The sequence below is a fragment of the Pagrus major genome, chromosome 21 (genome assembly GCF_040436345.1).
Source record: "Pagrus major chromosome 21, Pma_NU_1.0".
Classification (NCBI taxonomy): domain Eukaryota; kingdom Metazoa; phylum Chordata; class Actinopteri; order Spariformes; family Sparidae; genus Pagrus; species Pagrus major.
Genome location: NC_133235.1, coordinates 17,104,643 through 17,130,927, shown reverse-complemented (window position 1 = coordinate 17,130,927; position 26,285 = coordinate 17,104,643). Strand labels below are relative to the sequence as shown.

At 42.9% G+C, this 26,285-nt stretch overlaps 1 protein-coding gene across 3 annotated transcripts in view; it reads right to left on the bottom strand.

Annotated features, from left to right (window-relative positions):
* The window catches only part of LOC141016430 (receptor-type tyrosine-protein phosphatase F), a 170,237-nt gene that overhangs the window by 38,892 nt on the left and 105,060 nt on the right, over positions 1-26,285 (bottom strand). For 2 of the 3 annotated variants that reach the window (XM_073490789.1, XM_073490788.1), the window contains exons 7-19: positions 22,713-22,982; positions 21,218-21,799; positions 20,635-20,768; positions 19,922-20,066; positions 16,540-16,845; positions 15,493-15,686; positions 10,099-10,125; positions 6,733-6,850; positions 5,693-6,265; positions 4,798-4,898; positions 3,889-4,136; positions 2,143-2,221; positions 718-942 (exon numbers count right to left, since the gene is read on the bottom strand). In XM_073490789.1, coding sequence (XP_073346890.1) covers positions 718-942; positions 2,143-2,221; positions 3,889-4,136; positions 4,798-4,898; positions 5,693-6,265; positions 6,733-6,850; positions 10,099-10,125; positions 15,493-15,686; positions 16,540-16,845; positions 19,922-20,066; positions 20,635-20,768; positions 21,218-21,799; positions 22,713-22,982 — 3,002 coding nt within the window. The remainder of the gene's footprint in view (positions 1-717; positions 943-2,142; positions 2,222-3,888; positions 4,137-4,797; positions 4,899-5,692; positions 6,266-6,732; positions 6,851-10,098; positions 10,126-15,492; positions 15,687-16,539; positions 16,846-19,921; positions 20,067-20,634; positions 20,769-21,217; positions 21,800-22,712; positions 22,983-26,285) is intronic. The other variant, XM_073490790.1, reaches the window with a different exon arrangement.

Below are 26,285 nucleotides of genomic sequence, written 5' to 3'. Positions count from 1 at the left end.
CCAGGCCCTCGTCTCCCTCTTAACTCCAGCCGCACTAATCAATCTCCTCTGCTCTCTTCACGGTCGAGAAAGAACGAGGAGAGGGAGAGAGACACAGAGAAGCAGAGAGGGAGCGAAAGAAAAGGAGCCGAAAGGAGAGTGAGAAGAGAAAGAAATAGGTGAAAAGTCTGGGATTTGGTTTTGGACATGGAGCACTCGCTCTCTCTCCCTCTGTGGTCGCTCAGGGCCCGGCCACTGAATATGCATGTCCCGGGCAGTGGAAGAGCCCAGAGCAATTGCAGACTCTCATTCTTCCTGCAGTGAAGTTTACTCCAGACCATCCCATGGAGAGCTGAGCCTCTGCGTTAGTGCTGTTTGACGAGTGCATAGGGCTTCCACTTAGAAAGCCAAGAGTCTTGTATAAGCATTGTAAAGAGATCTGTGCCGGGCCCCGCTGGCTACTGAAATGGCTAAGCTGGATCTCTGATGTCATTGTCGACTGATAAGGGAGTTATCAGGACAAGCTGCAATGAATTTTAGAGGCGGCTGTAGTAAAGGGTAAGTTGCAGTAAAAACAACAACAATTTGGCTTGCTGCTGCCATTTTGTAAACGCTCGATGGGAAGCATGGTTAGAGCCTGGGTGATAAACTTATATAATTTGTTTAAAAGGAAATGTGACACCTACAAATATTCAGGTAAATTCAATTAGTGTGTGTTTTTGTGTCTGTGTGTCTTACATAATTAGCAGTGCTGTCTGCCCCTTCATATTGGAGTACGGCCAAGACAAAGCAGAGATACTCCTGTGCACTGGTCAGGGGCTTGTTGTAGAAGCCGTGGTACCTCTTCTCATCACCCAGAGTGAAAGTAGTCGGCAATGACGGTAACTTAGCAGCAATATAAGGCTTGGAGGAATCCAGGTGACGTCTGCGCCTCAGGACGGGGCCTTCACTTGACTTTAGCAGCTGTGGAAAACATAGAAAGCAAAGGTCAAAGTGAGTCAAACCTGAACTTTGATCTCCTTTCAAATTGGAAGCCAGAAAAAAAATAAGAGGTAAAATATACAGAATTATACAGTAACATGGAGGTAAAAGGCCTCACAACAAAACAACAACAACAAAAATCTACGTGCAAGAGAGCAACTGAATGCCCTGACTTCCATCATATCCCAAATCTCCAAAAAGGAGATAAACCCTTTGCATTCACGCTATATGACCGGGTCTGGTTCTTAACATGGCTCCAAATAAGAGTTAATGATTCCACACAGCTGAAATGCCCTTTGCTCAGTGATATAACTTTGCAAACAATGCAGCCAAGCTACGAAGTGAGCAATTAGTGCTTGCTCCAGCACACAATCTCAGCATGACTGCCAGCCTGGTTAATAAATGAGCAGGAGCACACAGCACTGCGGCATTGTGTTTTCAGCAGCATTTTGTTTTCTGTCAGTGATGTCTCATGCGCTGCTCCAGATGTAGCTTTATTAAATCATTATGTCGGAGGGAGGAGACAATGGCCTGCTCAGTGTTTAATGACTCAGGGAGTCCCATCTCTCTCCCTCCGATGGTCTCTTCTGTTATTTCTTCAGGGAGCCTAAACAATAGCGATCCAAACCAACGAGCCTCGCAGTTTACTTAAAAATGATGCTATTAATATTTAGGCCTGTCATCTAGCTTAAATTCTCTTGTGGACAACGAAGACCTTTATTCAATAGAATGATAAAGCAGTCATAAATCTTTATTCTCATTTGAATACCTTATGTAAAACTTTGTTTGGAGTTGCAAAACCCTGACTATAAACACCATAAAGAAAAATATGGAGGTCGAGCAGTAATTTGTAACTACTGTTCTGAAAAGTGCTAAACAAATAAAGTTTACTGGCTAACATTTACATCAGTAGTTATTTAAGATTATTGTCTGTGCAGTCAAACTGTTGGATTCAGCAGATGGGAACTGGCTGCAGACCTGGCATCCAATCAGGACACTCACCACCTGTGCGAGTGAGTCATTGTTAAAATCTCTCTGCCCTGCCACCCCCCCCTCCCTGCGCCCAGGACGGCAGAGCTAATTAGCTACAACCAGTGACTTCCTACCCAGTTGGAAACGGGAGATGCTGTCGGTGACCCCTGACCTTGCATATTAGCCAATCAGCCACCGGCTGGCACTCACCTCGTCCAGTTCCATCTCGTCTGGATTCTTCCACCGCCGTGTTGACTGGGATACGGGCACCACCACGATGTAGTACCACCTGCCAAGAAAAACAAAGCCTGTGTTAAGACAGACTGACTGAAGCACATACACGCTGAGATCAAAGTCGGCCCAGCGCAATAATAACACAGTCAAAACATTTAGAAAGACATACTATCACTGTGAGGCTTGCTGGGCTGAATTCAAAACTTGAGTGGTACACAAGTGGGTCCAACCAAGGTCGAACACCAGCAGATTGGCACTGCATTCTCCAATTAATGGCTAATCACTAAGAACATCTGCCATGTAGACTGGAACAAACACTATCCCAGCGAGAGGAGCCTTCAGCTAATAGAGATCCCCATAGGAATCCTTAGGTTAATAGGACCGGCTATGTGACTGCTTGTGTGTGTTCTTTTACTGCTATCATTATAAAGAACAAAAATAGAAGGAAAAGAAAGACATCAGAAAGACATTTAGGAGTTTGGGGTCAAACTAAGGAGTAAGGTAATGAATTCCTGTGAGGTGCTTGTGAGTACACAATGTGCAAACATCTGTGTCTGTGTGTGCTCATGTGCTAGCCCTGTCTGGCTGTCCATCTCGTGTTCACCCTCAGTCTGTCTTCTCTCAGCTCAAAGTTTTTCCCCCCACTGCGGCGCTCAACCGCTTGTAAAATCAGCTGCTGCTGACAGTGAAAGCAGCTGCTTCTCTCCCCTTCTCTGCAGGCTTCGACTTTGTGATTCAACAGTCAGAATGGGAGAAGACATGTATAACAAGACACCCCACTTTCAACCCCCCCACATGCACACACGCACACACACACACACACACACCTCCACTCTCCCATCCGCAATCACATGCGCTCTTTGCCTGTCAATCTGTGCTGCAGTTTGGCCGACCCTGTAATCTTTTTACCGATCAACCCAGTGCACTCCCCCTACTCAGATGTGTCTGTACGTGTGTGTGTGTGTGTATTTGAAGGAAAGGCGCTGGTCGTCAGGGTCAGGCTGAATTTAAGTTAAAAGATAATACAGCTCGCCTTGATGTTTAAAGTCTTGATTATCATCAGGTGCTGTGTAATGTTGGCTAAGAAGTTTTAAGTTTCAAAATAGGTTCAGTATTGATCAGATACAAGTGTTCTACTTCAGCTGCTGTTGCTGTTAGAAAGGTTGTTCAGTTTAAGCTCCTAAACAATGTCAAGTACTAATTCCTTTGTTCATTTCTAGTCTTTATTTACTTACAGAATCAGTTTAATTTGATGTTTTCTGTTGTGTTTATACATTTGATCTTTCCCTAAAATGAAATTGTAAATGTGCTTTTTATTAACTGTCAATAATTACATGAGTGATTAAACTTCTGGATGATTGTTGTTCAATCACATTTGCACAAATGTATGTAAAACAGTGCTGCCTAACCTAAATGTCAGAACCTAACAGGTTCTTAGAGCCACTGTAGTTTTTGAGAAATAACACTTCCAGTTCTAATTGGCAATAATATAAACTGGAGGCCCCGCTTAATATTTCACACAGGCAGCCTGAAGGGGTTACACAAAACATTTCACTGATCCCTGATGAAAAGCTTGGTCACTGCACCAGCCAAGAATCAAACACAAATGAAGCTACATTATCCCTTATTTTAATTCAGGAAATCAACCATCATCTTTCGGTGGATGTACGCCCAGAGTCAGAGCGAGCCTGTGCGCTCGGTCCCATGTGTCTCAGTACTGACCTGACACGTGTGGTGGTCTGGACCTCAGGCATGTTGATTGTCATCTTGCCACCCTGAGCCTGATGTGTGCTAGGCTTGGTCTTGATCAGGTCAGGGGCAGTGCGGATGGACACCTGCTGCTGCAGACCCCCAGCAATGTTGCCTCTGCTTGTCAGCACAAAAGAGTAGTCTGTGTCTGGCTGCAGCTGAGTGATCAGCCTCCTCTTCAGGGTTCCCTGCACTTCCACACTTTGCTGGTTGTACAAGATCTGTGAGCACACAGGGAAAATGTCCAATTATAGTTTTAAGTAACATACATACACAAATGTATACTGTATTCTCCGGACAAATACAATGCTCTCTCCTCTCACTCAGACACACACATGGAAAAAAAGCAGTATGGTCCCAGGAGAGGCACCCATCTCATCTGACACCTCATCTAACTGTATGTGTTTCAGTGTCAAACTTACCCATTGGGATATATTCACTTTTTTTTTTACACTATAAATTGTCTTTTCTCTATAATCATGGGGTGGGAATTGGTATAGTATCATTTTGACAGATTATTACACCTCATAAATGAGCATGAATTGGGCTTTTCCTATTTTTCTGTGCAAATAAGGAAAGTCACTGCATCACACTCTGGTAGAAGTGTGAACAGCTAATAGTGTAGCGCTGCGAGACAATTATGTTGCAAATGTATGTTCATGTTAACAGCTTTCCAATGAAGAAAAACTCCTGTGATCATTCTTATCTTGGTGATTGAACATTTGAGATATGATGATCGTAACTGACATTGCAAAACATTATAGTTCATAAAAGCATTGAAAAGCAATCATTAAGGTAAAGTCTGTGTCTGTGAAAAGATTGTTATATGTCCTTGAGTAAATGTATGAAGGTTTTTTTCCTTCCAGGATTGCTCTGACTCACCTTGAAAGGCACTTGGGGTTTGTAGTTTGGTGGCAAATCCCAGGTGAGGAGGACAGATGTTTTCATGACAGCTTTGACACCAAAGTTTAGGGTGGGAAAATCTAGAGTGGCAAAATGCTTTGATTAGAATCTCAAGTATGACATCTTGTACACCACTAAATGTGCGTAATTCAATTTCACACTCCTGTAAAGCAAGTAACCCCTTCAGTAAACAATGTGAATGTGATATTCGGCAGCAATATCTTAAGACCAAACTTGAAAAGCCACAGGCGGTGTTCGAAGAACATCAACAATCTCGTTCATGCTTGGTTACAGAACACATAAAAATAGCCTTCATCTCCCTAAGCCTGTTCCATTTGCAAAAAGACATACGCAACAGGCAAAGACCTCTGCGATAACCAAGAAATGTATGTGGCACTGTGAGTGATGACATGTGTCTTAAAATAGGTATCACTCACAACTGGTTATAAATAAGAAATATCCATTTATAAGATCATAAAATGTACAAAGACATGCATGCAGGGTACGCTTTAGATTTGTGTCTAATGGGAGGGGGGATGAGGTGGCATGGTAATGTGACTGTAGCGTGTAATGAGATTAGTACTCTATAAATCAATAAACACAGTGCTGTACTGTACTGAGTGGTAGATGAGAAAGACATGGCAGTGATAAAGCCAGAAAAAGAGCCAGTTATAGCGTGCTCTAAATATATGCAGGTGATGTTCACCCATATGCTCGCGTATGTTTTGGTCTAGGTTGCGTGTGTAGATGTGTAGAAGTGAGTGTGTGATGATTATGTGAGCCTGTCTTAAACCCTGATTTTATGTTTGCAAATCAAACACCTCTGACATGTTTATGCATAAATGTCAGCCATGTGTGCAAGCAGTTATCCTACCATTCGACATGGTCCTGCTCTGAATGCTGGGGCTGAGGGGTCCCGCGCCCTTGCTGGTGAACGCCTGCACCCGGATGTCGTAGGTGGTGTCAGGATTAAGGCCCTGGATAGTCATGTGCGTGTCGGCTGTGCGGTTAGTGCTGTTCTGCTGACTGTTGATGTCCCTGTACACAACCACGTAATATATGATCTTGCCATTCCTTTCGGCAAGCAGCGGGGGATCCCAGGTCAGCTGGGTGCTTGACTGGGTCAATCCTGTTACTTGCAGGTTGAACGGGAATCCTGAAGGCACGTCTTCAGGTGTGCTGATCTCCTTTACATAGGCCTCGCCGATGCCAGCACGGTTGCGGGCGCTCAGGCGGAAAACATAAGTGGCGCCTTTATGCAGCCCAGTGACGGTGTAATGGTCATCCGTTTTTCTCAGCTCGCGTGAGATGTAGTTTTCCTCATCGGTGCGTTTGTACTGCAGCTGGTAACCCATCAGCTCCCCCACCATTTCCTTAGGTGGCTGCCACTGAATCAGCGCTGTGTTGCCCATGGTGGTGCTGATCATCATAGTGGGCCTGCCTGGCACTGAAAAAAGATTGAAGTAGAAATAAAATAATATGTTGTGATGTAATTCCTCTTAATATGCCACAACTGATAAACAACTCTCAAATTTAAGGTAACAGTTCAAAATTTGGGAAAATTTCAGGGGAAAAATGATCATATCTGTCCATTAAATATACAGCTAGAAAAAGGAGCTGGTTAGTTTAGCTTAGCATTAAGACTGGAAACAGTGAGTCTTTTCCTTTGGTTAAGAAGATTTATACTTGAAAATGGACCTTTATAACAAATATCCACCAACAGGGAGCTTAAATGAAGCATATGATGGTTACAACAGCAGCACAACAACAGCACTCCACTAAAATTAACATGACATTCCAGACACATGGACAGTCTTCTAATCATAGTACCGTCTTGAATTAGGGAGACTGAGGTTGTGGGTTTTAAGCCTTAAAGATAATACAGCAGTATTCACTGATAAAACCAACACTGACCTGCTCCAGTCGTGGTGATAACTTTAGCTTTGCTACGAGCTCCATCTCCCTTGGTGGTGTATGCTGCCACGGTGACAGAGTAGGTGGTTTCAGACTGCAGCCCACCAATGATGGCCTCCTGCAAAATGGAAAAATCACAGGGTCAGAGGTTAAAAGGAATCAGTGAGCCTGAGCACCTCAACGGCAAAAAAAAAACAAACCCCAAAACAAAATAAAAACACCACTCACACAAGCTCCTATCCCCTCGCAAAACACACAGCACCAAAGGAAACCATAAAACACCCTTCTCTATCCACTTTTATTTTCTTGATAAATTTACCATTAACAGGACACTAAACATTTCAAGTATTTAACAGAGAGAAGTCTTTAAGGCACACAAACAGGGCCAGGAACTTTTCTTAAGTCAAGAAAAACTCCTGTGCCCAAACGTCACACACTGAACCCATTAACCAATAAACCAACCAAATGAACTCAAACATCACCAGTGTGTCAGTGTTCATGTCTGCTGCATGGATAAGCATGAGGCTACGAAACCCAGAGGAGTTATGGATCATCACTACACTGCAGTCTGTAAAGGCGCATTAATAGTCCACTTCTGACTGTGGAGCATATCTTAAAAATCTCTTGATTTTAAAGATAAAAAAAGCTTCAGTCAGATGTTAAACATTTCCTTTTTTTAAATAATGAAGATAGAATCTTGGTGTTTATTGTCCTCTGGATTCCCATGTCAGTTGGTTTGAATCTCTGCACAAAAACACAGACACACTAAGGTGGTTGAACATAACAGTGATTCAACAGTCAGGAACAAACAGACAACTGAGTTAATTCACTGCTGTTGTTAACCTGCTGCAGTGCTGGCACTCACTTCACCAGTCTGCATCAGTCTGAATAAAAACACACCCACACACGCCGGAATTAAACACTCTGTGAGCTTGAACAAAACCCATGTGTAAACAGACATACATACACATACATCAATGCACGTACTCGCCAGTGTACTGTATATAAACTGTATATAAACACACACTAATAATGCATGCACGCTCAGACACACCATAAATGTGCACATGTGCACCCACACAATGATACACGCAGACATGAGCACACACTCGATACCGAGAACAAATTAATGCCTGCGGCTTGAGCACACATGCTGGAGTTGTCTGTTTCTGACTGGGGCCACTGAGAGGACGAATACGGCAATGCCTACCAGCCTTCCTGCCGGAACTCCTCGCAAACTTCTGATACTCTTGGAATATAATACGGCTTTGCCCTATTGCTGTTTCTCTAACTAATGAAGTTTTAATTTCGTACCCATAGAAGAACGTTTAACAGTCTATATAAGCCAGCTCTGTTTGACAATGCTTTTTACTGCCCCTCTTTTTAAGGGACATTCAGCGCTCCCATACTAGCCTTTAAGAGAGACGGGGGAGAAAATGCTAAATTACTGTATCATAAAACCATTTTAACTTTATGGAGGAAGTCTCATTACTTTAATCATACAAAATAGCTTTAACAGTCTCAGTAGTGGCAGCTGCAAAGATCTTTTTCCCCCTATTCTGGCAAGGTCAAATTGGGTCTAGTAACACTTTTGAAACTCAGCATAAAATAGAAAAAGCGAGGCTTCAAAGTTTCCTTCAGAGCAAATGCTTAGAGCAGCACCAAAGGGCATTACAGAGATTATCAAGTCGACTAGTTATAGAAATGGATTCTTCTCTACAAGCCTCCGTATAACACCATCCTCACTAGGGCAGAAAATGCCAGGGGAAAAATGCGGAGCATTGTTATATTAAATATATACACTTCAGATTTTTTTTTATATTATATAAATAATATATGTGTTCTATTAGTGTTGATTTGCAACTAATAATAATAATAATAATAATAATAATAGTAATAATAATAACAATAATAACAATAATAATAACAATAATTAATAAATAAATAAAAGAATGTCATTATCATCTGAAAAACAAAAGATTCTCGAAAATCCTCCTCCCTCTGAGCATGCCATTGGTCAACAAGACATGCCAATGTTTTTGCTGTTGACATCTGTCTGTGGCAAGTCACACTACATTAGTTACCTGGCACACAGACTGCTATCGCCTAAACATGGCTGCTAAAGAAATAATAAAGATGTGTGAACAGATGTCTTCCTGTGACAGTGTCTAGCTCTGTGTCTGTCAGGTGTTAATCAACACGTTAAGAGGAGAGGGAGAGGAGGCAATTCTGACTCATGCCATGTGGGTGTAGCTGAAGAAATCTGGCCATTTGTGATGTGCAAACAGATTTCTGTTTAACTGGCTGTTATCAAATAAATAAAACGATCTTCGCACATCCCGCTGGCTGATTTCTAAAGAAAGCAAAAACATCCAGTGTTGATATGTAAACAGATGAACAAAAACACTCAGCATCCGTCAACCTCCGGGGGTGGTCACTTGACTGATTAACCAGTTTTCTATAAGACAGCAAACAAGTGCCCTAAATTGCTCAAATGAATTCTTTGATGCCTCTCCTTACAAGCTATAAACCTTTTTATTTTAAAAAACAACTCTTGTTTTGCCCTTGTTTGAATGCTGAAAACTATGTCTGCTGTTCTGGCAGGTTTCTATTGAATTTCTGACGAGGAACAGTAAGTGGCTCTGCATTTATGCCAGTGCAATATGACGTCTAGGAGGTAATAAGCCATAACAAAGGGCTGCGTGACAGCCATGGAACAGTGAGCTGCCATCCAGGCAAATGAAAAGAACATGAAAGGCTGGTGGAAATCTTGGAGATGTGTAGAGCTGATAAAAAACACACAGCTCCTCCCCTCAGATAGACATGTCATCTGGAACAGTAGGTGAGACAGCAGGTTAGGTGAGCCTGATTAATGTCAGCATCACACCGGGATAGTGACACTCAGGCTCTGACTGTACTATGCGCTCAGTGACGGAGGAAAGCACTGCATGCTCGCTGCAGTAAGTGCCTCAGATCTGAGTGAATGCCCAGCTGTTACCACAAGTTTTTCTTATGGTAAAATGTTGAAAAATGAGACCATTGGAAAAAATCCTCATGCTTTGTGGTTGTAGTACATACACATATACATAAACATAAAAAACAGGAATCATTAAGACACACATATCTTGCTGTGGTTATGATGGGGTTATGATCTTTCATGAGGATTCACACTGAGTGGATTACAAGCACGGCACACACAGAAATAAACACACACACACACACACACACACACACACACACACACACACACACACACACACACACAAAACTCATAATCCACAAGCACACACAGCACCCCCAAAATTGAAGAGGGGAGAAGAGCCTGCCCTGCAAGACAACCCAGCAGCACACATGAGGTTTACTCACATGCTCGGTGGACTCGTCAATATTCCACTGATGGGAGAGAAGACACAGGACACAGGGCGGGGAGAGAAATGAGTCAGAGACAACACAACAGGCGTGGAAAAAAAGCGCTTGTCTTTTTTTCACTCCAAGACAGATGAATGTAGGTGTCAACAGAGTCATGCAGTAGACAAAAAACAAAGAGGGAGAGAGTGATGGAAGAGAAGAAATAAAGAAAAAAGAAGTGAAGACAAGTTGAGTGGCACAAAACAAATAGTGTAGCCAAGTTGAGCAATGGTTGTGAAATGCATTATTGTTTATGATGCACTGCCTTGTTCCTCATTTCCCTATGAATCCAATAAAAACCTCTCTCTTCCTTAATCACTGAATACCTCAATTCAGTATGATAACTATCTTACCATGGATATAAAGCAAGACTCTCTGGAGCATTTCCTCTTTCCTTTCAGGAAAAGAGGGAGGGCCTTTTATTCATTATATTTCAATATGTTTTCAAAATGTTCTCCCTGCTCACTGTGCTTGGCCAAGTGATTCCCGGGGGAAGTGAAAGCCCATTTCGTGCCGCGGGGCTCCGTCGGTGCCGAGCGTAAAATCCTATTACCAGTGCTGCTATGCTAGCCCTGTGACATCAAACACCATCGATGCAGAACGCAACTGCTGGTGTTTACCAGCAACTTGCTCCACTGTTCAGTCGCTGCAAAGGAGTTTGCTGATGGGTGACCTGGCTGACAAGGGGCAGCAGAGATGACACTGGTGACACTGATGTGGGACAAAATGGGGAACATAGATGGAAGGGAGGATGAGGAAGAAGGGTTGTGGTGGTAAGAGATTACGTATGGAGTTAACAGGAACACTGGGAGAGAAGGAGGAGAGCAATGATGACATGAGGGGATTGGTATATTGTAGTAATATTGTATTTTCTCCTCTACCTCTATCGGTATCAATCCATGCACAAAGTTTGGGTTTTATTTGTCAAGATCAGATGTTTCAGATTTCCATTTTCTGCAATAATAACAATACATCATCAGAGGTGAATGGAATTGGTTTTGTTCACATCACTGAAAAATTTAACAGCTTTCAGTTTGTTACCTCAACAGCAAAAGTGCAGCACAAACAACATTAAGGGTCATCAGTCCGATATCTAAACACTGTCAAATGAGACTTTGCAGCTGTTTGTCATAATTACCATAAGTGCACAATCATGCAGCTGCTATCATTAAATATAATGCAACCTATAAATGTTATGATCATTTTTGAAAATTACTGAGTTGTTTATAACACCAAAGTAATACCTTTCCAAATGTTAAATTAGTTGTTTTTCCATGGAATATTAACTAATTCTATTGTAAGTTGACTTTTCTCCAGCTAAAAGGTTTAAAAACGACCCTGGGAGGCTCTAAACAACGAGTTACAACAAGCATCTGCAGCAATTTATCTGATTTTTTCTTGTAGAAATAATGCTTAAGCCTATGGCTCATTTAATGTTATTTAGACCATAACTTTATAAAATCTAAATCTCACTATTGTAAGCAAAACTATAAGTAGATATTTTCATTAAATTGTTCAACCCTAAACCAAATCTATGTGTTTAAGATCTAGATACCATTAGAGGTAATTAAGAGAATGTCTTTTTGTAATTTGGTGAACTTTTTTCTTTAAGAAGAAGACCATGAAGCTAACACAGTACGTAAAGCCTTGAAGACAAAATTCATCAGTGCTACCTGCCTAACTGCTTGTCCAACTTTCTTGCCTTGCCAGACTTTCACAAACAGAGAGAGCGAGTCTCACACTCGCACACTCTGCTGATTCATTGTGCACTGAGAGAGACGGTGTTCATCATCCTCCATTGACTGTTGGCATATGAAAAGACAAAAGACCCAACTTCTCCGCCCTCCTCCCAGTGGACGAGTCTTTATCACCAACCAGCTAACTGAAGCATAAGGGAGGTTTCTGCATGGTCCCAGTTGCGACTGGTCGACACACATGGCGCATTAAGAAGTGCTGCCTCATGCTCCCCTGACATGGCGGGGCACTAAATAGTACCATTTAAGAACAGCTGCTACTTAACTCCATGAATAACAGTTTGTGACGTGCCTAATTGCTTAATTTGTTTACCGTCGACTCCACTCAGTATGTCAACAGAGCAGCGAACACATTAAGGTTCGGAAGAGTTCCTATCTCATCTTGGGCTTAATCCCTTTCTATCGCAACTGCTCTTGCTTTCTGCTTAAATCCATGGGAGAATTATAAATTATCCCCCATTTATATTTCGAATGCCAACGCAAGCTGAAAACACATCATTGCTGATAAGCGTCGTTTGTGGAAACGGAGCGGTATAATTTGCAGGCGGGTGAATGCAAATGTGATGACATGGGCTGAGATGTGTGGCTATAAAAATGGGAACGAGGGGGGGAACGAGTGATGTGGAAGAGAAGGAGCTGTCATGATTGATGGAGTGAAACGGGCTGAGGTGCTTCTTTTCTCTTTTTTTTCTGATTCACATTCAACTCCAATCTGAGGCAGTGAAGGCCGCTGAGGCAGTGAAGCATCGCCTCGCTTGCTCCCACACACAAACGCGCGCACACCACAAAAACGCATGAGTGGTCAAACAAAATGAACCTGGAAAAGTAGTGCTGAATAAAAGCAAACTTGTGCAGGAAGGCAAACTTGTGCAGAAAATGTATAGCACATATGGTGGATAATGGCCTCAAACTCAATCACGCCATTTTCTGCCAACTTTTATAGATGGGTAAATGAAAAACATCAGCCTAGAGGTTGCTGTGTGTGCATAGTGATGAAGCAGGCTACGTGGTGTGGACCTGCCCACTCAGGTTCAGGCCACTTTCCCAATAGAAAAACAGTTGGAAAGGGGTCGATAACATCACAGTTAACATGGCCTGTGGTTTAAATTTAGCAGGGAAATGAGGGCGCTGTGTGGGCTCCTGCTTGAAAAGAAAAAGAGGCGCTTAACCCGCCCACGCACAGGCAAGCTTTCCTAGCTCTCCTCCCAGCGTTTCAGCTAACCCTGAGAGAGGGTGAAGGAGCCAGAAACAGAGAGACAAGACAAGGGGAGAGGTGATAGTGATTTTGACAGAATCTGCAATCCAATCAGTCATCTTAGATTTGGGATTGAAGTCTAAGGTGAGGTTGAGCTATGTTGCGAGAGCCCTGGAAAATCTGGATTTTTTTCCCCCTCCTGGCAGGCTTACTGTGCATCCAATGCAGGTGAAAGGTGGATATGGAACTGATTTCACAACACATTAGGCAAATTCTTGAGAGAAACACTATGGGATGTGCCAAGATAGAAGAAAATTGTTTTTTTCCTTTTATTTATCATTAATTACAGGTGTGCGTTTGAGGGATTTGCATGAGTCTAGGATGAGTCATGAACTCTTCTCAGCCAGCTGGAACGCCTACTACAAGGTTGATCGCAGCAGAGTGCATGTTTGCTCATGTTATCTGGGTTGTTTTTTACACTTGTTGTTGGGGTACGGGAATGGAAAGATGTGTAAGAAAAGGAGCGATTGTTCTAAAAACCAGTTGGGCGAATGCAGACAAGGGAGCGTCGGCTGACTGTGTGGTCTTTAATGAAGTCTGGGCAGGTCCTTGCAGGTTGGCTACGCAGTGCTGTCTCATGGAAAACAATCTGTTGAGATGACTCAATCAAGGGTAACCAACCTGCACGCAAGCCTCTGGTAATTACTCAACCGGCTTCTCAGGCAAGAAGGGTGCAAAAGGAGGACACGAGAGAAAGGGAGGGGAGTTGGAGGGAGGGAGAAAAGGAAAAAGTCCTTTTATGTTTTTCATAAAAGGAGGGAGGAAAAATTCAGGTTTCTGGCAGGGTGGGGAGTTTGAGTTTGAGAGGTGTCCTGGACACCAAACTGGAACCTGAGAGCTGTTCTGAGCACCAAATTGCAGTGTGTCTTTGTGTTTATTGTGTGAACCTGGCACAAATGAGACATGGCGGGGAGTATTGTTTGCACAACAAGTAGGGTCATGTTCAGTTCAGTTTTCACAATGCAAAACAAAGTCACGCTAAACATGTCGACATCAGGAAAACACTTCCAAGAATACAAGCAGCCACCATGTTATTTTCTTCCTCCAGACCAGTCGGCGCTGTCCTGGCTGTCAAGCACTCTAGTACACAGTCAGATAACAATAAACGGTCAGCAGCAGCTGCCAGGAACTGCTGTTGTAAAACAAAGGTGTTGGATTGCGTTTGGGAGTTGAGGGTAGATCGTTTGGCCAGGTGATATCAGCCAGAGCCTATCTTTTACAGTTATTCTCATCTCTGTCTGATGCTAAGAAATTGCTATACATCCCCATGAGAGATGGGCCATTTGGGTGACTCATTATGTATTTACTAATGAACCCTTTACTGCACAACCGGGATCCACAGGCTTCCACTTAGCATCACATGGGGTGTAGCACATCTGACACGTTATTTCAAGGTGACTTTGACAGTGCTCTTCTGAAATGATAAGACTTAAGACAGTGAGGTGTTTTGCCAAAGCAAATGAGAGCAGTGTGTCTGGGAACTGCCTGGGAACTGAACCGTCAACCTGTTGGTCTCCCTAAATGCTGCAGCAAGGCATTTATTAGCAAACACCGCTCAGAGACACATGCAAGGCTGTTGGATTTTTTGTGGTGTTCCTGCGGCCAGGGAGCGATTACTTGTTCAAATGAGATGTTTCTGTGTGAGGCTACCGAGGGCGGCGAGTGAATGCGTGTTTGCGCAAATGTTTCTCCCGGCAAACAATCAGAAAGAGGCTCTTAAGCTGGTCTCCCTTCTCCCGAAGAGGGGGAAAAAGTGAGAGTGGGGTTTTTGGTTTTAAGATATTCATGAATCTCTGAATCCCTCTTAAGGATTACAATCTCTCATCCATCTCGCCATGTCACAGAGCTTTGGGGCGATCCGGAGCAGCCTGCATTAATGTGTAAAGGGCGACGTCAGGAAAAAAAAAATCTAATTCATAAACATGGTAACAAGGCAGTGCATATGTATTACTGCTAAAACCGCAAAGAGAGGTGCATTGATTCCACTAAGCTTCGTCCTGATGTAACACATATAAAATATTTAATAGCTATTACTGTAGAATTAGAATGGATCTTGTTACGACAGCTAATCCAAAGCTGTGGGAGCAGGGTACCAATTTAGAGTCAAATGTCACATGTGGAGAACAATGAAAAAAAGAGGGGAGGGGGGGTTACTGCAGTCGACAGAAAGAAAAATTCCATGTGTGTCGCCCGGTATGGGAGAAATGAAGTGTGAACTCAGAGAATGGAAGGGAATAAGGGAGCGGTGAAGAATGAAAATAATGGGAAATGAACATAAGACGGCTACAGACAGTGAAAGAGAGACAAAGTAAGACTGGACAAGAGTAAGACATCATCCAGTACCTGGGCCTCTGGCAAAGCAACATCCATGATGTTAGGCTGGCCTCGCGGTTCGCCATTTTCAAGCCGAGAGAAGATGACTTGGTAGCCTCGGATTTGGCCGTGCTGCTTCCCCGGCAGGGGCGGCTTCCAGGTGACCCGGATCGCTGTGGAGTTTACGGCCTCAACCTCCAGCTTCCTCGGGGGTGCTCCCGGCACTGGAAACCAGAAAAAAAGGGGGAGAGAGGGAGGGAAAGCAGAGTGAGCCAGAGTAAGACAGAAAGAGATTGATGGACAGTGAGAGGGAGAAGAAGAGAGGAAAGAGAGACTCTAAATATGCTGAGTAGTGATTTTCCTCAGTTCATTGTGTTTTGTGATGAGGAGCCAAAAACATCAAAATAATGACTCCTGAGTTTTTTATAGATGTGGGTGCTCTTAAGAAGAAAGTGAACAGATTTGGCCACGAATCAAAATCATCTTTACTCAATTTAGACCTTCAACGTCTACTGTGTCCCCAAAACACCCTATGCGGGACAGCATGTGGTCTAGCGATGTCTGTAATGCCCTTAATTCTGGTATGAAATTAGCTGTGTTGTAGCAAACTTCAAACACATTAATTATAGACGACTCTCTCTTAGGGGCAGCAGCTCTCTATCAGACTGCAAACAAAATGAGGAACGAGTGAGAGAAAGAGGCAAGAGCGATGGAATGGAGAGGGGGAGTTCTGCTCCACTTCTATTCCTTAGAACAGAAGAAAGAAAACAAGAAGGAATTTAAACAGTGAAATCAGAGGAAAGTGGTGCAGAGCTGAGGCCCTGGGGGTGATGAGCCTTAACCTGCTGTAGATGTAAAACGTTAAAGCTACGGAGGGCAAGCTGGAAAGAAGAAAAAAGAGAATGAGACACGCTCTGCTACCACTATCGCCTCATTATCTCAAAATTGATCAACAGGACACAGAGAAATGTGCAGTAGAAGTCGAGGAAAGTGAAGGAAAGTAGCGACAGGCAGCCCCCATCCACACAGATGTGAAGAGTCTGAGAGTACTCTGCTTAAAGGGAGGTGTTAACCTACCATCCTCTTTGGTTCTTATCCTCACTGGGGCACTCTCGGGGCCAGGGCCCACGTCAGTGTGTGCCCTCACCCACACCTGGTACTCAGTCCACTTCTCCAGGCCCTCCAGCACATAGCTAGTGGCGTCTGCGCCAATGTTGATCACCTCATGCCGCTCTGTGTCCTCTCCAGCCATCGCCTGGTAGCTGACTGTGTAGCGCACAATGGCGCCGTGGCGGCTAGCAGCAGGCGGTGCCACCCAACTCACCTTGAGGCTGGTGGAGCTCAAGCTGACCAGATGTACCTCTTGAGGGGGGGCTGATGGGGCTGTAGGGGGAGGGGAGCACAACCACACGGAGGGGGGCACGGATCAAGCAAACAAAAAAATTACAAAAACGCAAGCAAACATAAAGTAAAACTGGAAGCTTTTTGGACAGTGGTCAATATAATTATTAAAATGGAAATGTCAAAGTTGATTATGAGTCACTTTCTGAGCTTGTGAGACTCACAAATCATTTGTACTCATACTGTAGGTGATAAATTTCATATTACTACATTGCAAGTTTGAATATAACATTTCCATTTTTCATACTGAATACAAAAAGCTTCCATACTGAATAGGATTCTGCCTCCAGACTGAGATATTGGCTGCAAAAACACATTACCAGGCTACTGTTGAAGCTATGTCTGGCACTACATTTATGCACAAGGCCATGAAACTACAGGGTGGGCTGAATGGAATACAAAATGTGCCAAAATTTTACAAGGCAATGTTTTTATAAAGACGTAATTTGTCCCTAAATGCCCTCTCTGCTGCCTCTCGCAGTATGCAGAGGGAGCAATAAAGTGGCCATATATGTGTGAGAGTGTGAACAAGTGCTTGCCAGTGTTGCCTGGTGTTCACACATTGATGCAGAAGCTCTGGGCTTCATAACAGTGATGGTCGGTCAAAGCTTAGTGCTGCATCTGAGATACGCTGGGCAGTCCCAAGTCATACATAAAGCTCTAATTTCATAATAAATAAAATGTGTGAACATTTGAGCTATTGTCAACATCTGGTTTGTAATGGAAAACAGCATTATCAGATGGCACAATTTCCTAAATGTTCCAGATTTACTACAGTCTGGAATAAGATACTGCAATAAAAAATTGTTGACAACAGTTGCCGTATAAAGTACATGTAAATTCTCAAGTCCAGAGAAAAACAGAAAACCAATAAACTATTTCAAAATAGGGACAAGAACAACACTTAAAACAACCACAATAGCATTCGTACTTTACATGCATCTAATTCAATCACAAACTGATTCAACACCACAAAAAAGGCCCTTTCAAAAGAGAATAAAATGAACTGAGAAAAATATAATCCAAGGGTTCTTACAAATCATGCCCATGAAATTTATTTTTTAATAAACAGAGCAATGAACAGTTAGTTCAAATATGAATCCAAATACAACTAATGCCAGAACACCACCTTTTCAAATTATTAAGGCTTAACAAAAGAGAATCGAGTCTCATCAGGTGGTACCTGGTCCACGAGAGAGTGGACAGAAAACTACAAAGCCCTGACTATAGCACACGTATTACAAAAAGGTTACAGACTGAATCAAAACAATGTGAATGATTTGCAGAATAAATTGTGATATTGAGGTCCTGATGAAAAATTTGCCAGATCAAAGTCAAATTGGACAAGGGGAAGACAACAAAACGGAAAATTCACACGCCTTGGAGGCAAAAATGAGCAAGACAAAAAGGGGGCTTTAAATAGAGATAACATTATAGATGAAGAAGATAAAGTATCTCTCTCTATCTCTCCTTCATCCTGTTAAAGCCCAATACATAATTATTTGATCATATAAATTTAAGGTATATTATTCACACACATAAGTGAAGAGTTTCAGTTGGAATAAACTGCATTTTGTGTGTTTCTCAACCAATCATTATTCAAGTATTGACCTGTTTTACTGATGTCTGTGCAAACAAAACACTAACAGTTGTTGTCCAGTATTTCACCGTCATGTATACGTCCTACGTTCTAATTATCTTGACTATTGTTACTGATATAATTTTCACTTTTAAGTCAAGCATCATGCAGCTTTATGGACTGAAGAGTTCTAAGCTGGGTAGTAGAGCTGCAGTTTTTGATCATATATAAACAGCAAAATAATGACAATAATAATAATAATAATGAATATATATATATATATATATATATATATATATATATATATATATATATATATATATATATATATATATATATATACAGCTTAGTTATGTTCATTGCTCTGAATCTTAAAAAAATGAAACAAAACATTTAAATGCAGCACTAGAAAATGTCACACTTCTCCACCGCTTATTTCCGATGGAACCTTCCCAAAGCTGCCACTTCTTTCATGCATACTGTCCATGTGGCGCATGAAATCCAAATTCTGTTCTCCAAATTCTGTGTCCTTGTATCTCCAGCTGACAGGAGGCACAAGACTCTTCACCACTCATGATCTCAATTGACAGTTATATAACTCTGTGGTATTCACAGGTGTTGGCTCTTCTGGGATTTTGTCTGTCCTCATGGGGAAAGATTTAAAAAAGATGGATATCTATGCCTTCTGTCCAGTCAATTGTATTCTTCTCTAATCTAGTGTTGCAACCACTGTGGTTGTGAAGACATGTTCATGAATTTCTTTGATGCATTTTAAAAGTTAACCCTAAAAACTCTAAAAAATAAATCCTAAAGATTGGTACCGCGACAATTTAAGCATGTCTCTTTTCTGTAGTTCCAACATTTCCACAAGAGTGATGCGTCATCTCTCTAGTGTACCAAATTAGAAAGGCACACTTACTCATGTGAACCTTTTGTTTTCAATAAAATCTAGTTCTGTACAGAATGAGTGTGAGGCACAAATGCTCTGCACATAAGCCTCCTGGGTGAGCTGGTACAAGCGTAGTGCCACCACAGCGAAAAAATCAGCAGTCAGCTGGTAGAGTGACATTTTGCGTGCTGGCACTGTAAAAGCACATAATGATATGAGGCAAAATAACACAGCACAGCTCACAAATGTGGGAAAAGGACACAATAAACGTACCTTTGACACTGAACACAGGGCCTGCCCTCAGATAGATGGACAGGAGGGTTAGTGTTGGTGACAGAGGGGAAGTGGTGGAAGCGAGGGGCTGACCAGGATGGCTGCACTGTCAGCATTTTATGTTGCGCTGAAATTGACTTGACATTCAAGTTGCCAACGCTGTCTGATTTAAGCGCTATGAAACGCAACTTTGTCCTGCCTGAACCTAAACCTGTTTCAGCCGGCTGTGGGGGACTGTTACTCTACAGAATCACTGGTTAGTGGACAACAAGGAAAAGACAGATGAGAGAGACAAGGCAGAAAAATTATGGACTTACTGGACTGGGCGGTGCGAGCCTCGATAGGCTGGGTGTAGACGCCTAAACCCATCTCAGAACGGGCTGCCAGCGAGAAACGGTACAAGGTGTCAGGCTTTAGACCTTTCACAGCATGGGAGCCCACTGGGTCGAAGGACACATGTAACTGGAGAAAGATGGCAGTGGATTAAAAGCAAAGATAGTCACAAAAGTCTTTTCATGGGTTGAGATATGGGGTAGTATTTGTTGAGGAATTAAATTCTGAAGCCTGCTTTCGCTTCCTCCTACATGCAGCCGAATTTGAGAACAGCTTGTTCCAGAAACAAATTGTCTAGTTTACAAGTTGTGCTGTGGTCCAGCAGAGTTGAGCACAGGGCCACAACAACACTAAGAGACAGAGCAGAACAACTTTGCTGTCTGTTACTACAGTGAATCTTTCTCATATGCTGAGGAGTTGACTGCATTACTACTATAACATTGCTTCAGCCACGGCTTTCCATTCAGAGAAATTGCGTCATAAAGAGCAAGAGTCATTTGTCTGCAAGATTTATACGTCTGCAATCTCACAGCAGCATATGAGAAAAGAGTCAATCATAGACAGACAGACAGACAGACAGACAGACAGATAGATAGATAGAAAGGTAGATAGATAGATAGATAGATTACGAAAGATGGTATGCAAGAGAGAAAACCAGGTCTTAAAATACTTATAGCTTTCATGTTGTTATTCTAACCTTGTTGTCTGAGCCGTCCTCCCAGTACTCCAGCTCATACTTCGTGATGGGGTCCTGTACGGGCCACAGCCATGTTAGCATGATTTGGCTGTCTAACTCAGCTTCAGCCTCGAAGCTGGAGGGCTGTGCAGGGACTGTGTACAGAGTGAGGGGCGAGAGGACAGAGGTTGAAGAATAAAAAACAAAAAAGAGCACATTACTGAAGCTAAATGTTCTCCACAGTGTCAGCAGCAATAACCACCTCCACAAAACTGACTGTATGGAAGGGCATTTGCATAGGAAAGAGAAACAGATAGCCTTATAAGTCCTTTTACTCCTGATGCAGGTTCATACATAATAAAATACAGCATAGTTACCTTTTCTGACACTAAATGTAAGCATATGCACACAGCTGACACAGGGAAAACGGGCACATTAGGGCTGGGCAACATATCAATATTTTATCATGATATGAGACTACATATTGTTCAAGATTTTTTCTGAAAAATATTCTAACATATGAGTTAGTTGCCCAGTCTCAATGCATATGAAAATTCACTCATTAATTAACACACAGAGCCACACATAGTGGTAGGCTGCTCACCTCCCTGCTGGGTTTTGACTTGCAGGATGTCAGAAGGTGGCCCGTCACCTACAGAGGTGAAGCCCAGCACCCTGAGGCTGTAGGTGATATCAGGAATCAGGCCCGAGATGGTGGTGAGACTGCTGTCATCGGTGTTGTGTTTCTGCCAGGCGCTAAGTGGAGCCGTCAGGTCTGAGCTGTAGTAGACCCGGTAGCCCCTGATTTGCCCGTTGGGTTCCTCGGGCGGTTCCCACTGGACCAGCATTGTGCTAGCACTCAGCATGCGAGCTTGGACATGCAGAGGTGGCGAGGAGGGGGCCTGTTCACCCGTGCGCGTCTCCACGGGGTCGCTGGGCGGCCCACGGCCGATGTTGTTGACAGCCATGACACGAAACTCATACTCAGAGTAAGGGCTAAGTCCACCAATGCTGTAACGGGTGGTTGCCACACCTTCCACTTCTTGGAAGCCGTTGTCTGAAGACTTGGCTCTGTACTGGATCATGTAGTAGGAGACAGGTTCTGGGTTTCCAGAGTCCCAGGTGAGAGTCACGCTGGTAGCTGTGGTCTCAGTCACAATGAGGGACGTGGGAGGTTTTGGCAAAGCTGAGGAGGGAGAAGCAGGGCATTAGCTTTCATGTCAAGACTAGGCTTTTAGAACTTGTGGGTAATTTGAGAAAAATAGGACGTCTGACACATTCGATACACTGATTCTCAAAATGTAGCCTGGTAGAGCTCAAATCGTCGTCAGTGGCAAAAAGACATGACTGGTCATTTCTTCTTTTTGTAACTCATAGCACTGAAATGATTGCTTCATAAACTAATCCTTATACTGCTGTCAGCAGCCAATATCTTCAAATGAATAGCTGGAAGAGCGAGACTAAAATCTCAATATTGTGTCTTACAACTGGCCTGGTCATTACTGGCAATACAAGAAAATTGCAAAAGTGGTTCCTGTTGTGAGTGTCCGACAAACAAAACAGAGGGTCTTCATTGTGGCTTCTTTGAAGGAGGGGGTCTGTATTGCTGTGGTCCCTCTAAATGACTGTGACATTCTGTGTATCGATCAGCTGAGTGGAAAGAGGGATCAATAAAGACGACAACTGATAACAGAGGCTGCAATGGGTAGACGACACGCTTGCATAGTCACATACACACAAGTGGGTAGAGCCACATTCACAATCAACACTTTGATACAAAGACCTCAACAATCATGCAGAAAGAAGCACACACACTCTGACATCAATGCTCATTGACAAAAGACTGAAAACAACAACAGCCTTTAAGTATCAACATAAACCACAGGCCACAGCACAGGGGCAGCAGTGATTATGTACACAATGTTTCATCTGAGGTCATTTGAAGGTGATTTACTCTGTTTTATAACAACCCATTATCAGGAATATCCTAAATCTGTGGGTGTATCAAATCAACAGTTGAGTTCGCCTGTTACAGCAACAACCTCACCCAGAGACGGACTGAACAAAAAAACTGAACTGGTCTGAACAGCAGCTCTCACCTTTGACAGTGACCTGAGCGGTGGCTTCTATCATGCCCAGAGACGAGATGGCCACGCAGGTGTAGTTTGCCGACTCACGGATGTTGGTGACCTCAAGCACATTACGTCCCATTGGCATCTCTTCCTCCTTGGTCAGCTCATTCAGGCCCATCGTCCACTTGACGTAGGGCATCGGTGAGCCCACTGCCACACATGTCAGGTTGACACTGCCACCTGGCATCACCTCTTGGTTGGTGGGTGGGATAGAGAATCTGGGTGGGACTCTTCGCACTAAGGGGTGAGGAACAGAAGAAAATAGTTAATAGGTAGGATGTGTAAGGTTAATATGATGATTTTTTTGTAATTGCATGAATGGCCTTGCCCCATACAACGCCACAAGGCTAGAAGCTAACTAAGGGAAGCTAATAAAATGGAGGGCTGATGGCTTTTGTCCGAATGTGCAGGCGAGCACAATGGGAATAATAGGACTGTCACAAAATGGCTCTGGAAATTCACAAGAAAACTTTGAGGGGGTGTTTTATCCTCTTGCCTACAAAAGGGAATTTAATAAAAAAAATAGCCCAGTTTTGCTGGAGACTATGTCTGGCCCTCTTTTGTCAAAGTGTCAAATGGTAGCGAGAGTTGCATCATTGAGGGACCCTGTGGAGATGGCATTGTTTGATTTCTCCTCCCTCTCGCTGGCTCCTTCTGCTCAGCCTGTCTTTCTCTCTCTCTCTCTCTCCCTCTCTTTGTGTAGTTCTGATATGCAGATAGGCTGACATTAAAAAGGGGTTCCCATGGAGACAAGAAGGGCCCGTTGACGTCGCCAGGGACAAGGCAAACACCGATGCGGAGGCTCCATGCAATACTGAAAAGCTGGCCCAGAATAAACAGGCAGCCAGCATTTACATACGGCTTGTTTTCTATCTAAATAAAGATGCACAAGAAATGCCTGCCATATTTACACGCATTAGATCTTTTTCTGGTAACTTTTGGCAACCACAACAAACTTACCCCCATCACATGGTGAAGAAAAACTAACTTGACAGTGCTTTGTGGACATTCACTAGTGTAAGACAAGTTAAATTCATTATATGCTGAGTCGGACAATAGTATGTGGTGAATGTATGCAGGGGGAGCTCTGACTTCTTTAACCTTGATTATGAGGAAAGTGAAAACCAAGCTAAACATTTAGTTCCATAGTGAGCTAGTCGTATGTATTCAAAACACTACAGCATGAAACAGAATTTATATTGCCTGTTTCCCCTAATGCACTACAACATCTCTGTGTCTCTCTGGAAAAAAAAAAAAGAAAAACCCTTGACTGTAATTGCTCTTTTGCACCGGTCTCCATGAAAATGGATTTTCAAATGTGAGACTCCCTCCACCTTCCCTTTCCCCCACCCTTCACCCCTCCCTCCCCGATCTAATTTGAACCAGAACGTTGTTACTATATAGCCATGCTTGTTATTCCCCTCATTATGTGGTGAAATGGGAAAAAAAAAACACAAAAGCACCTTTTGAGATTCCAGTCAGGAAAAGGCTGGTTCTCTGGACGGCAATATAATAAGGGGGGATTCTGGTTCACACTCATCCGAATTTTCCCCAAAATAATTGAGGTGCTGTTTTTATAGACCTGCTGCTGTTTTTTTAATCAATACAATCATGTGGGCTTAAACTACTTGGCTCGATATCGTATAAAAATATTAATATTCCAGCTCTGAGCCACAAAACAAACTGAATTGTGCATGTTTTGGAATTTGGGTGTCTTATTGTAGTTTTTTTTCCCACAATGTCTTTGCAGTTATTTTTATGAGGAACTAACCTTCAGAGGGTGCTTGGAATAAGAAATCAATGTAAGACTTGGAATGGTAAAGAGGTCAGCAAAGGTTTAGACAGAGTACTGATGGCTATTAAATATAAATAACAATGCAAAGTTTACGCATGAACAAGAGGGTACAACCTTAGTGAGTTACCACATTCATGCAGGAAAAAAGTGACACACATTAACAGTCCAGGAAGATTAACATCAGCCATGGCATCTGCTTTCTGAGGTTCACACACTGATTTTTAAATGCAAAGACTGGATGGGCCAAGTAGCGTTACAAGCCTGGGAACAGGACAGGGACGACATTCTCAAGCAAAGCATGCACAGGAGCTGGGGAAAGATATGGGATGGGATCACAAGCCTGACTATGCTGAGAGAAGAAGATAAAGGAGGAACTTGGTCCAATTTTCTCATATAAATGACTGAACATCTGATTTCCAGTATGACTAATGCACGACAGACTTTCCATTGAGTACTTCCAGAAAAAAAAAAAGCGTTAGTATTCCACTTATGTTGGCTGCCACCTGTGTCTTCTCACACAACTGTAATACTCTCCGAGTGCAGCTATTTTTCACAACATATGCTTATAAAAAAAGAGAAACCTGAGAGAAGCGGCCCTAATGTACAACCATTAAGCTCAAAGTATCTGTTATTCTTTCATGATTCCATAGACTAAACAGTGCTAAGAGCAGTCAGTCAATGGGGCCTGTGTATATTGAACACTTAATGTTGTGAATAATTCATGTCGTGCGGTTAAGTTTGGAGAGGTGCTGTGGAACAAAATGACTAGAGGGCAGGTAATTGTTATCGATTCCCCCGAAGCCTCTCTCCTGTTGAGAGCGGCTTGGAGAGACGGGCTCCGGGACTCTATCAAAACCACAAAATAAGCCCTGTCTCCACTCCGCCTGCCTGCTTGCTGGATACCTATAAATTTAACTGCCTTGACAAAGTGCCCAAGGATAGCAGAACCTGTTCAGTCAATCAATATCTGAGCAAACTGGCACAGAGTCAGCGGGCTCCCAGGCTTCCTGGCAGCACCTAGCTGGGCTACCATGATGGCTGATCATCCCCCTGTCAGCACACTGCCAGCTCATTCTTAAATATTCTATAGGTCAGCTCTTTGCACAGCAGAGTCTCACAGATGGTACAGGCAAGGAGATAATTTCCAAAACATTAGCTCTCTCTTGGACAATGTAAATGTCATCATTCATTAACTCTAAAATAGAGGTTCAGTCTGAAAATCTGTGTATCAAGGACCAAATCTACTTGTATTAACCACTTGTTTCTATTTTGTTAATGATTAACTGCTACACAGCATATTTAGTCAAATTAAATGGAACTTCTTTTCTTTTAAGTGCTTTTTAAAACTGCAAGGCCTCCTGATGTAACATCACATGACGATTTGTGGGCTTCTGTCTTCTCATTAGGCTAACATGAGCCTATCACATAGTTCAGTCTCTTGGTAGTGTATGCCCATGGCGGTAAAACAGACATAATCCCTCGAGAACCGCTTTGTCAGTTCTGTTATCCATGTCCCTCAGTGGGAGAGCAGGGGTGTCGCTGACTAAATACCTGACAAATCTGGATGCCACTGGAATACCAGAGTAATCCATCACACACCTCTGATGGGCGTACAGAGGCGGATGGAAAGTCTGAGAGTGAAATTAGCTACCTGCATATTTTTTTAGTGGATGAGGTTGATAGTGACAATATGGGTGCGGTTGGGAAAACTTCACGGCTACAGAACACAACAGAGAGCTAATAAT